Source organism: Sycon ciliatum, chromosome 13 (genome assembly GCF_964019385.1).
Source record: "Sycon ciliatum chromosome 13, ocSycCili1.1, whole genome shotgun sequence".
Classification (NCBI taxonomy): Eukaryota; Metazoa; Porifera; class Calcarea; order Leucosolenida; family Sycettidae; genus Sycon; species Sycon ciliatum.
In genome coordinates this window covers 24790983-24804294 of record NC_088655.1, presented here as the reverse complement: position 1 = coordinate 24804294, position 13312 = coordinate 24790983, and the positions used below count along the sequence as shown (strand labels likewise).

The 13312-nt window shown below is 46.7% G+C and overlaps 1 protein-coding gene across 1 annotated transcript in view; it reads right to left on the bottom strand.

Moving 5' to 3' along the window:
- Window positions 1–577: 577 nt before the first annotated feature.
- The window catches only part of LOC135829764 (uncharacterized), a 35336-nt gene continuing 22601 nt past the window's right edge, over window positions 578–13312 (bottom strand). Inside the window, exons 4-6 of the mRNA XM_065342148.1 lie at window positions 12784–12960; window positions 7461–7628; window positions 578–894 (exon numbers count right to left, since the gene is read on the bottom strand). Of these exons, the coding sequence (XP_065198220.1) occupies window positions 884–894; window positions 7461–7628; window positions 12784–12960 (356 nt within the window). The 3' untranslated portion in view covers window positions 578–883. The remainder of the gene's footprint in view (window positions 895–7460; window positions 7629–12783; window positions 12961–13312) is intronic.

Sequence of the window (13312 nt, the reverse complement as noted above, 5' to 3'; positions counted from 1 at the left end):
GTAGCTCAGGAGGACGTTCAGGTGTGGACGAAAGATTTTTTTCGAGCTCAGCAATGCAGTAAATGAATAGTATGACTCCGAGCAACAAGGTCGTTCAGTTATGTACGTCAGTATTCTAGGCAGGAGACTGTGTGTGTGCAGAGTGTGTGGTTGTTGAAGGCAGGGGAGCTGTAGAGGCAATGGCAGGGTTAGCAGTGCAACATCAGCGCAGAATATGTGGCTGGTGTGGGCAGGAGGTTGTACGCAAGGTGTGTGGACGTTGTAGGCTGGAGGCTGTAGAGGTAATGACAGAGCTAGCAGTGTGGTGTTAGCACAGAGTACATGCATGACATAGCTGGTGTGGGCAGGGTGTATGTGTGGGCAGGAGGCTGTGGAGACATTTCAGGTGACACCGTAGTATTTAAGTAGATACCTGTTCTCATGTCGTCACTTAGACACCATATTTGGCTGCTTGTTGAGGCTGGATTGTGATTTTAGCGGCAAATATAATTCAACAAATCCCTGTTGCATGGTATGTGATACCTATATTCCGTCACACCGGCATAATATCACTCTCAGCAGACTTTGAGGTTGCAGATTGGTTTGAATATTCTCTTGATCAAAGGTTGATTATATATATGTATTACCAGCGCTATGAGATCAGAGAAGGGAAGAGTGGACGAAAAGGAGAAAAGAATATGAAGAAAACGAAGAAACGCCTTCTAACAAATGCAGTCTAGGCATGTGAGATAGGGTGGTATTCTACGGTTCTGTTGCTATCACCCATCACTATACAGTTACCATGGTTACTGTGGGTTGGTTGAGGTAAGCAGACGGGACACTAAGCATAGCGAGCAGCAGATACAACCTGCGGAGTATGTTGCAATATCTACCAGATATCATCTTAATCTTTCACTGCCACCAGAAAAAAGACAAACAGACACACGCACATGCACATGCACACACACGCACGCACACACACAGACACATGCACTCACACGCACGCGTGCACGCACGCACGCGCGCACACACATGTGCACACACACATGTGCACACCCACACGCACACACGTACACACACACCACACACCACACACACACACACACGCAAACAAAAAACGAAGCTTGCTCCTGTGCTACATGGCCAAATCCACCAAATCCTCACTCACGGAAAGCCAGACCAGATGACCACAAAACAAACTCAGTGATTTCCAAGTGCTGAACATGTTCTGTGAATCCCTGGCAACATTGTTAACTATAGTTTGGATGGCAGTGAGTAATAATAATTATTACTTGAATTAATTAATTAAAAACGAAGGTAAGTATTAGGTCACAAATATCCACGCAAACACACACATCTAGTCAATAAAGGCACTTGTCATAAAGTATCCGAACGTTTTCAGTCCCTTCTCATCAAGGATTGTACAGGGAATGAATTGCTCAAGCTGGAAAGACTAAAACTTATATAGCGTAAAGATAATGAGATAGCAACACTCGTAGCAAGGTGGAAACTTATCAAGTTCGGAACGACACAAAACTCGAAGGAAAATATTGATAGTGACAACAACATAGTGAGCAAATTTAGTTACATTGTTAACACGTCAACGAGGAGCAACACCAAACAATTGTAGCGACAACACATTTTCTTTCTGTACACAAAGTTCAGGATCTAATGTACGTATATACAAAGCTTCTAACACAGCCAAATGCAACGCACATCTACCACGTGACAATATTGAGAAAACAATCACTGTACAACTCAGGACAATTGGTACGGGCTGACAGATAATGCTTGATTGACGAAGTGCGATTCTTAGCTCCGTTGGGTGTTGTCTCCTCCAATGTCCCGTGATCTCGCCTCTTCGCGGCACCACCACTATCCGTCTCTGTCTGTTTTCGTGGCCTTCCACGTTTCCTGACACTGGCCATTGTGTGTGTGCGATGCCCAGTGTCCTTTCAGCCACGTCTCCTCCATTGCGGTTTTCTGTTGAGCTTCTTACTTCAACATGTCCGGTGTCCGATGTCGAGGTTCGTTTTCGCGGTCTACCACGTTTTCGAATATTTACTGTTGTTGTCACTTCCGTTGTCATTGTACGTGCGTCCTCACCCGTCCGTAGTGGATAGTGGTGGTGCCAACGCACGGCTTCTGGCACTTCTTAGTATTGTCAGCCTTGCACACACATACACTCAGAAAGTTCTAATTTTTGTACACCGCTGAGAAATCGGAGGCCTTTGCCACCTTCTTCCCCAAGAAGTGCAGTGCCACTGGCCAGGATCTTGCTTCCGGCCATTTACCTGACCTTGTTCCAAACGGACCAGCGGCAATCACAGCTGCTCACTTTCGCCCGGCAACTGTCTACCATCTCCTAGCGTGATGCAACACGTCAAAGACGCCTAGTCCTGACGGCATTTCAGCCCGGGTCCTGAAGAATGTGCAAAAGAGCTTGCGAAGTCTTTGTCCAAGCTATTCGCTCTCTGTTCCAGATGTGGAGTTCAACAAAATCTTTGGAAGACAGCTAACGTGGTGCTGGTCCACAAACGGTCCTCGCGCTCTGTTCTGAAGAACCACCGCCCAGTCTCGTTGTTATGCATAATGTGTCATGGAAAGCCATGGAAACTATAGTCAATCGCCAAAATGATGAACCATCTCAAACGCCAGCAGCTCCTCACTCCCCACCAGTTTGGGTTCCGTAGGGGTCTTGGCACGGCAGACGCACTACAGGCACTTCATAACGCCTGGTTGGGCATCGTTGGCCAAGCCAGCAGTGCGGCACGAATTCTCGCAGTCGATATAGCCGTGGCCGTTGGCCGGGTGTTCCACGTGAGCCTCCTCTACAAGGTCCGGAATTACTGGCACTCTTCATAGCTAGCGATGGCCGTTCACTCCAGTGCTTAGTCGGCGAGTAGATTTCTTCTCTCTACACAATCTCTGCAGGTGCAGCCCAGGGCAGTATATTGGGCGCTACGCTGTTTTTAATAATTATATTAGAGAGGTTCCGGGGTAGGATTTTCCGTGCCAAAATCTTTATGGGCGGTACGAATTTTTTCCAGGCCTGCTCCATACGATTTTTCGGCATTTTCGCGTACAAATTTGGTACGAGGAACATCGATTTTCAGCGGGAAGCTTTGATTTCGGTACAAATTTTTCAAAATAAAAAAGGCATAGCGCGAGAATGTGACGTGTTTGCGATCGTAACCTAGGCAATGACGGCAAACACATAAGTTTCGTACTCAGGAACATTTCACTGCTCGAAAACGAGGTATAAAAAATCCGAAGCGCCTCTACGGATTTTGGCACGAAACATCGTACTCCGGCACTACTTGAATCTCAACTTTCCGACTTGGACTCTCACGGATGCTATCCCCGGGGGAATGAACACAATGTGATATAATACCTAATAATATATGTGGAGGGGGGGGGTGCGTGCGTGCGTGTGTGTGTGTGTTTGTGTGTGTGTGTGAATGCTAAGAGAATAGTTTATGGTGACTCTTGGTTCACAGTTTTTACACATACACACACACACACACACACACACACACACACACACACACACACACACTTTTGACCTTTTGACGCCTATCGCAGGAGGCGATGATAGCAATGCTACGGCAGAAGCCATAGTAACTTGTGCGGAGATTGCACCATTCAACAGCTTGCAAGGCGGAAGAATTGACCATCACTATTCAGCCTGGTCTACACCATACAGCTATTTGAAGTGACTTTTTCTGGCCGGTAATCCCTATTTTTGGTCTTTTCAGAAACTAGCACCCGAACGACATCTGCAACTAGGTACCGATTTGGCTCGAGACGTGCCTGCCACGTTGGGAGTTCCTCGATCATGTCTTGGAGTTTTCAGTCACTGAAAGAATGTGGGGTCGATTTGGAAAAGAATCCCAGATCTTATCCGGAAGCAGAGTTAGTTTGGGCCAATCGACCGGGCATACTTGCCGAGGCTCACACCTCCAAGACACGCTGAACACTTATTTGCTGACGATGTCACCCTCCTGTATGTACATGATAACACGAATTCCCTGCAGTGGAACCAATCTCGTCTAGAGAGCGACCTTTCTGCCTGCCAACTATGGGCCAGCAACGGCGGTGGAGAGTTCTCACCAGCCAAAACGACTCAGATCCGTAACTACAGTAACGACCACCCTATCCGGCTCTCTTCCCAACCTATCACCATCGTTGAAGCTGCGAAGCATCTTGGAGTGTATTTTAACACCCGACTAGTCCAACACCGTCCACCTTCAGACCATCCTGAAAACCTTCCAACGTCGTGTTAATCTGCTATGCTTCATGGTACGGCATCTTGCCCCACAGCCTTTCTACTTCTATATAAACAAAGGCACACAATGAAAACCTTGGCAAATTAACTCCGTTGTGACTCAGAGTTTCATGGCTGAACCAATCATCAGACAACAATAATGGAATAGGAGGCAGCGCTGGAATATCTAAGTGGAGAGAGGTGTGATAATACGATAGCGAGAGGAGTAATCGCGTGAATGTATAAAGGGACAGGCTATTTCAGAGGCAGATGCAGTAGGCGCAGGTCTAGCACTAACAAGCACGCTCACACACCACACCCACACACACACACACACACATACTAACACGCACACACATAGTAACACCCACACACATACACGCACACACTATCACACTATCACACACACACACCTTTGACCTTTGACGCCCATCGCCGGAGGCGATGATAGCAATGCTACGGCAGAAGCCATAGCAACTTGTGCTGGGATTACACCATTTAACAGCTTGCAAGGCTGAAGAATTGACCGTCACTATTCAGCCTGGTCTACACCATACAGCTATTTGGAGTGACATTTTCTGGCCAGTGAATCCCACACACACACACACACACACACACACACACACACACACACACACACACACACACACACACACACACACACACACACACACACACACACACACACACACACACACACACACACACACACACACACACACACACACACACACACACACATACACCCACCCACAACACCCTAACTTGCACACGGGCGCACGCACACACAGACACCCACCCACAGCACCCTAACTTGCACCCGCAAAAACACACGCATACACGCATATACACACCTATAGATATAATGCGCACACATATACACACACATGCCCACACGCACACGCGCATACACAGGCATCTACGTTCGTATGACCAATCTAAGGCCTCGGTCACACTACGGCAGTTTGAAGCTGGACGCAGCGTCCAGCCGCAGCACTTGACGGAGACGCGGGGTCACACAGTGTTTGGTTTTTTTTGCAGCTCATGACTGCCGCGGCTTGACGCATTTGTCTACGTCACAAAACCACCAGGAAAACTCAATGACGACACGGATTCCCACGGAAACCGGCCTTTTGCTTATTATACAAAAAAATTGTCGGACAAAGTTTTCGAATTTTTCATTGATTTTTGATTACAAGAAGACGAAAGGTAGGTCCACGCGTGCACGATCGTTGTTGTTTCTTTCCGAATTTGAAGCCATTTTCAGTTGTAGTGTCATTGATCAGGCAAGAAAAGTCCGCATCGCAGCTGTGTTTCTCCTGACTTCGTCATACTGGTTGTCCTTTTTGGGGCTCTTGACGACAACACAACACTCACAAGTCGACAGGCTCCAGTTGGCCGATGACCCACTCAAACAACTGGTCCTTTCTCGACATCATTTTCTTCTCAGAAAACGCCTCGCTCTTCCGCCAGGTTCGGAGCAGAGCAGCCTCGCCTCGTAGGTCCACGGACTCATCTCGAACAAAAAGAGGGAACAAAACAAACCTTGAACAGACGAATGTCGAATAACTGCTAAACTCAAGCAAAGTGTCTTGAAACTAATTTTACTTGAAAGACACTGTTTTTCCGCCAAGCGTCACTCCCATCAGCGGCAACGCAGCCGATTTCCCCACGTCAGACGCAGCAGCGTCTGACGCTCAAATTTCCCGCGTTGCGTCAGTTGCCATGGAAAAGCTCATGATTCTGACGCTGACGCAGCATTTTTGCCGTAGTGTGACCGAGGCCTTAGGCCTCGGTCACACTACGGCAGTTTGAAGCTGGACGCAGCGTCAAGCCGCAGCACTTGACGGAGACACGGGGTCACACGGTGTTTTGTTTTTTTTGCAGCTCATGACCAGATGATGACTGCCGCGGCTTGACGCATTTTTCTACGTCACAAAACCATCAGGAAAACTCAATGACGACACGGATTCCCACGGAAACCGGCCTTTTGCTTATTATACAAAAAAATTGTCGGACAAAGTTTTCGAATTTTTCATTGATTTTTGATTACAAGAAGACGAAAGGTACTGGTCCACGCGTGCACGATCGTTGTTGTTTCTTTCCGAATTTGAAGCCATTTTCAGTTGTAGTGTCATTGATCAGGCAAGAAAAGTCCGCATCGCAGCTGTGTTTCTCCTGACTTCGTCATACTGGTTGTCCTTTTTGGGGCTCTTGACGACAACACAACACTCACAAGTCAACAGGCTCCAGTTGGCCGATGACCCACTCAAACAACTGGTCCTTTCTCGACATCATTTTCTTCTCAGAAAACGCCTCGCTCTTCCGCCAGGTTCGGAGCAGAGCAGCCTCGGCCTCGTAGGTCCACGGACTTATCTCGAACAAAAAGAGGGAACAAAACAAACCTTGAACAGACGAATGTCGAATAACTGCTCAACTCAAGCAAAGTGTCTTGAAACTAATAATTATTTTACTTGAAAGACACTGTTTTTCCGCCAAGCGTCACTCCCATCAGCGGCAACGCAGCCGATTTCCCCACGTCAGACGCCGCAGCGTCTGACGCTCAAACTTCCCGCGTTGCGTCAGTTGCCATGGAAAAGCTCATGATTCTGACGCTGATGCAGCATTTTTGCCGTAGTGTGACCGAGGCCTAAGCGCACACAAACTCCTGCAATCACGCATCAAAAACCCCGCAGCGGTCATAGCTGTCTATGTTATAGGGGTGGCCAGCAGAAACTTGCGCTGGTGAGGGCATTTAGATACCAGCTCACTTCTCTTGTTTAGGGAGGTAGCTTTTGAAGCTTTCAGCATGTGGAACTTTTCGGTGAGGCATACGCCACACTTCTTGCTGATGTTACTGTATGAAGGTGCTCTATCCTTGATCTCCCATCTGATGTCGAATCTGCGGTTCTCGTTTTTCAGATCCCAGATGTGCTTGGACAACTTAGTCGATGCGGCGTACTTTTCATGGCGGAAGTCCGAAGTGTATTTGTTGTAGCGCTGCATCTGCCGCTAGGGTTTATCAGGTGTTAGCGGCCGTCGTGAGTTCCCTTCGGGAACGGATACGATAATTTTTATTTTATTTTTTATGGTTGTGATATGAGTGCGCATTTACTTATATTTATTGCATTACTAAAAGTTAAACTAAATATTAAGGCTCACATCAATTGTCACCACTATACAATCTCAATCAGAAACACGCAGGATATCTTACCGCATTTGCCCACCACAGTCACCCTGCCAAAAAAGTCGCAAGTCGCCTTAAGCTGTTGTACAGCTGTGTAGCCATTGTCACACGTTCCCGGCAGTGTATTGTTTACGCCATTGAATGAACCTTTCCTAAAAGTTCCGTTTGGTACAGTTGGTTTTGTACATATCTTGGCTACCAGCAACACAGTTCAGAGACAACATATAGAAAATAGTTGGCGGGTTGTTTGGTTGGTTTATATGCTACTTCCCAGTACAATTCAAAACCTGCGCTCAGAACTACAGCCACAACAATGGAGAGGCCCTCTGAAGAGCGCAGATGTGCTGGAGAGGTTGATGGGGGAAAGGTGTGCGATACACAATATCCCTGTGTCTAAGTACGGAGGCTTTCCCCACCTCAGCAGGTAGCTAAAGTGGGGCGGTCCAAGACCATGATTGAGAAATAGAGGGTACCAGGTTCAAGTCCTGCTTGGAAGTAGAAGGGCTTTTTTCCAGCCGTGCTGCAACCCAGAGTTTAGTTTGGGAACTCGTGGCCTGGAATGACGGAAGCAGTGATGCAGTGCATGGGATTTTTCGTCATGGAAAGTTGCACGATTCAGGCAAAGGGTTCACTTTGCTTATGAACACTGACCTCGTATTAATATTGCTGCCTCGCTAAAAACTGACGGAGACATGAAAGTTTATCAATTAATCAAGGAAATGTTTTTCAAAACTGAATGACGAAAAGGCACCACTGTACCTCCAAGGATATCTGTGTATTTCCAAGTGAAGCGTGCCACACATGTGTAATGCACATTCCCCTTGCTCGACTGGGCAAACCTTGCTCTGACCTAGACACCTCCCACTCACTCTAAAACCGGATTTGCTAATCTATAATACCCTAGAGGTATTTGGTTTTACAAGTTTACATACTAGTGTTCATACTAATACTTAATAGGGTGACATCATACGAGAACCGTAATTATACAAGGGAGACAACAGCAGAATTTTCGCCCGACCATGCCATGACAGTTCTGTTTGGTGGTGAGTGAATTCACGCAGCAAATGCCCCAGGCCGGGGGCCTCTTGCGTACTTGCAGTGCGGTGTTGGAGCGCAAAGGACTGAACTGTCGCCCCGTTTTTCAGTATGCTACATGGTTGTATCTCGAAGTGCTAGAATCTGTTATTTAAGTATCGATCATGTCCGCAGTATATTGCGCCTTTTCTCCATGTGTAAGCACTTCGTCCATCTGGTATCTCAAAGCGCAGGATCACAATTCTTCACTTCATTCTATGTATAAATATGTGACTTCAAATTAATGCTAGCCATTCGCTATTCTCAACCTACACTGATCAGACCTTAGTGATCCAAACAACGCTGCCTGGAGGAAATTATATCTGTCAGTATATACAACTTGTAGTAATGTTGCTGATGTCATTGTCGGCCAGAGAGCGTATGTGGAGGAGGTGGAATTGCTTCATTGTTCATACTACTTGGTCCGCCAAGTATTAGTTAATCCTTTGCGTGCTGAGTAGCCCTTTACCAAAGGTGCTCGCCCTTTTTTCGCCCTTTTTGGAAAAGCCCGTTTCTTTCGCCCTTTATTGCGTTTTTTGGTGATTATCGCCCTTTTTGAGCTTTTTTAGCTGAAAAAGTGCTAAAATCTGTTTGCTCATGCATGCGATCACAGTTTCCAAGTACTCGATGGGCCTTGGCATGCCGCTTTTTTGGGGGCAACAAGTGCTAGTTGGTGAAGCTTGTACACAATGCTGTAAAAAGTGTTTTTTTTAACTAACTTCCTGTTTTGCCTTTCGTCGACCAATGAATGGAAGAGTGCGTATTCATTTCTCAACTTGGGTTCATATCTGAACATGTATCATGGCTATGCTTCACTAAAAAAGAGCACTTTTTGCCTGCTTTCACTGAAAAAAGAGCACTTTTGGCCTGTTTTCACTGAAAAAAGAGCACTTTTTCAGCATATTTTGAGGGCCGCGAAAAGCACTAAGTGCGAATTAAAAGAGCACCTTTGGGAAAGGGCTAGTGCACTAGTGCTGAGTACGAGTTAATTCGCGCTTTATGCATGACCTGATCCACTATGTACGTTAACTCGCAAAAAAAGTCGCGCGATATATCGCAGTGGACAGACGAGTTTACAAACTTTGTAACTTCGTCGAACATAAACACACGGCAACAATCAATATACCTTTGGAAAGGTCTTGTACTCACCTTTCCGGGTATATAAAGTTCTTTGCGATAGGATAAGAATCCATTGAGCGGCAATTAGATGAACACGGAAATCACGAGCCAGAGGTAACGCGCATTTTTGTTCATGACTTCTTTTTGTTGATGAGCGTGCCAGGGGATTTCCCTTTAGCACGGCGCATGCGTGATGGACATCAAATGACGCGCTTGGATCTCAGCTTTGCAGCGCAGTATGAATCGTGAAAATCGGTCGAATTTGGGCAAGAAGCCGAACAAGAATGTGAAATTGAGTTGTGCCGTTCCGAGGCACGGTGGAGTAGTTTGGAGAGGACGTGGAAGTGGCCCTGATGTGTGTCTGTGGACCTGGGAGCTGCCAGGATGGATTCGCTTGGTCCTGACCTTTCCAATGAGTCCAGGATGATGAAAATCCATCAAGGTGGAGTGAAATGAGAATAAATTCGTTCTGAGCTGTGAGTGCATACTCCAACAAGAGAGTCAGTGCGCTGGAAAGCCAGTGGATTGGAGAAAAGGGGGCTCAGAATGCAAAGGGTCAAAATTGGCGCATATCTTCTCACTTGGTTTTTCGGTGTTCTGCCTGTGTCACACGGCATGGAACCACCGATTCACCATCCGAACATAACCAATGACCATTGCATCCAACAACATGACAGCACAAACCATCACAGAAGTTGCAATTGGTTAGTTTGAGTCTTTTTGACGGAGCTGCCGCCGACGAACACTTCCGTCAGCGCAAGAAAACACTGCAACCTCCGCTCGAGTCCATTAAATAGGTCAGTATGTTCGCATTTCAGACCGATGGAGAATACAGTTTCTGTCTACTTCCAGCTGTCTGATGGCAAGTATCACTTACCCCGGGGAGATATAGAGAAGCTGAAAAAGCGCTTCGTGAGCTTGAATTTCAGTGCTTGCACAGTGCAGCGCCTAGTGAAGGACTATCACCAGAAAATCGCTGACGAAGAAACTGCAGCTCATGTCGATATCTCCAGTAAGTGAGACCAATCCGGCGGACACACTTTGAAACTCACAGAGGACAGAGCAACGGAGCTAATCAAAGAAAACAGCAAATCCTGAGGGAAACACTAGTGCAAAGGACTTTCAGGAAACTAGCCGAAAAGCCTGGTACATGGTGCACGGCGTTAGGACTTAGTCACCTAGGTACAGCAGTACGCACAGGACCTGAGGTGCTACATCAAGCGGAAGCTATCACTGCGCTGCATGTACACGCACCAGCAGCTCGCGTGAGTGCTGATCAGCAAGTACGACAAGCGCAAGAGGCGATTTGAAAAAAGAACACTGATATGGCGTTGCCTTTTTGTCTCAAACAAAGTCGCATTATTGCGACGAACGGGGATAACACTAGAGAGGTTGTGCATAACGAAAATTTGTAACTTAGACGAAGTCTGGCCACGAGTAACGAAAAAGGAAAGGAACTTTCGCGAGGATGGTCGCAAAACTTGAAGATCTTACGTTTTGAACTTTCGCTACTTTCTCGCAAGCTTCTGTATACATGTACATGTAGCTGTGTTGATGCACGTGGTGTCAAGATTTGTTCGCCATGGCCTCGTTCTGCGAGTTCTTCCTACTCGGCATCCTGTGGAGCTGATGGATCTCTTTCCCGCTCTCTCAGCGATCCTCTCGGGTGGTTCTGTCAGATCTGGAAGTCCAGTCAGTGCTCGCCCTGTGACAAAATTATTCTGCTGAAACCTCGCAGCAGAATTCTGCCACTTTGGCATCTTAATCTTCCCCTGCGACGTCTCAGCGAAGGACATTATTTTGATCTCGCGATGGACCTGGCCTTCTCAGGCAGCTTCGTTGTCACGACTAACCGTCTCGACGAGGGTCTCCAGCCATGGAGATCGTTGCCTGTGAGCTGGAAAACTTGAGCCCAACTCAGTTCGGCGGTGTGCCTACACGTGGGCCGGAGTGCACACTTGTACTTGATTCAAAAAAGTACTCGAAAGGGTCACCATGGTCACACTACGTTTTTCGTTGAGCACAACAGATTTTCTTTACGTATTGTCGTCACTTCCAGATGACTCAGATTCCGAAAGATCTTTACGAATTTTCGTTATGCACAACCTCTCTACCTACAGCCAACATGCGGGCAGTCTCACTCAGCTTCTGATCGGCAAAGTGACAGACACGCACTGCCTTTGAGCGTGATTCGAGACGAGGAGAAGTGGAACAAGCCATGAAACGTGCAGCAGCTGTCCGAATCGAACGTTTTGAGCTCTTCTTCCAGCGACGATAGTAGCGAGGAGGATGTGTAACTTGATTGAATTTTCGACTGAGTTGTTTACTGACATGTAAATAATCATGTAAATAGTATATAATGCTTTGTGATCTTGGCTTAGGCCGCAACCACAGTACAAACTTTCATGCATATCTCAGTACAAGTCGGTACGCAACCACACTACACTCTTCGGTCTGCATAGATGACGTTTTCACGCAACCAGCACGTGACGTTGTCGTACCAAAGCGTGTGCCTTGCGCTGGAAAAGACCGGGAAATTCAAAACCAATGCTGATGCTATGTACGACGACCAGGTACAAAAACAAAGTTGCACACAGGAGATGGAGCGCGAAAACGATGAAAACGACAAACGTGGCTTTCTACAGGGGTGCGCCAGTTGCTGAAAACCTACAAAGCGCATTTTGCATTTCGCACGCGTCGGCATGACGATTTCTACTGTAATGCCGTTTGTACGTGATTTTGTACCTAGTGTGGTTGCAGCCTTACTTCAAATATTGATATTTCCTTCCTGAGGCAAGTGTGAAGATAAGCGCCAATTGTAACTGGGCAGACTAAGTACCGTTGAAACCAATTACACACTCCTCAGGGCAAAGTCGTGTTTGAATGGACGTTCATACCGAAAGCCGATTTTCAACGCTGTTTCGACCACTAAGGTCTCATCAGTGAATATGATTTAGCTCTATCCACACCAAGGCGCATGGTTACAAATGGAATGGAGATGCGGTCTATTTGAAGCACGTCCGATTGTATTTCGTATTTTTCACAAACAATGAAATTAACACACATGCACCCAAATCAGTCAGTTGCTGGGAACAAGCTCACGGGATACTGTTGTAACACTGATTTTGCAATCTGAAAACCACACAAGAAAGCTTACTGCATCCGGCTAGTGAGGTAATAGAGCGAGGAGCTTTTAAGCAAGTCACCTTGGGGTTACCGACAACCTCATATCCCTGATTACATGTCAAAGTCAGCGTATTCAGACCTTCTTGTTGGGAGAATACACCGTTGCCGTAAGACCCACGAGTGCCTGGATCCGTAGGCCGTAGACAAACTAACAACAGAGATCAAAGGGCAAAAAGAGGCTTGATGAGTGTTTCTAGTATTTCATGTTTCTTCTGGTTATGTTGGGTCGGGTATGCCTATCATGGATAAGTCCGCACCGCCAGGCAGCTCAAAGCCTGAGCCTCCACAGCCACTATGGAGGCTGACTTGAAGGCCAATACTTGTCACGGTGTCAACAGCTCGCCGGGAGCATGGATGGAGGGATCATCCCAGACATTGGTTGGAGTGACTATTTAGTGACTATTTAGTGACTATTTAGTGACTATTTAGTGACTATTTAGTGACTATTTAGTGACTATTTAGTGACTATTCATTTTAGTGACTATTTAGTGACTATTTAG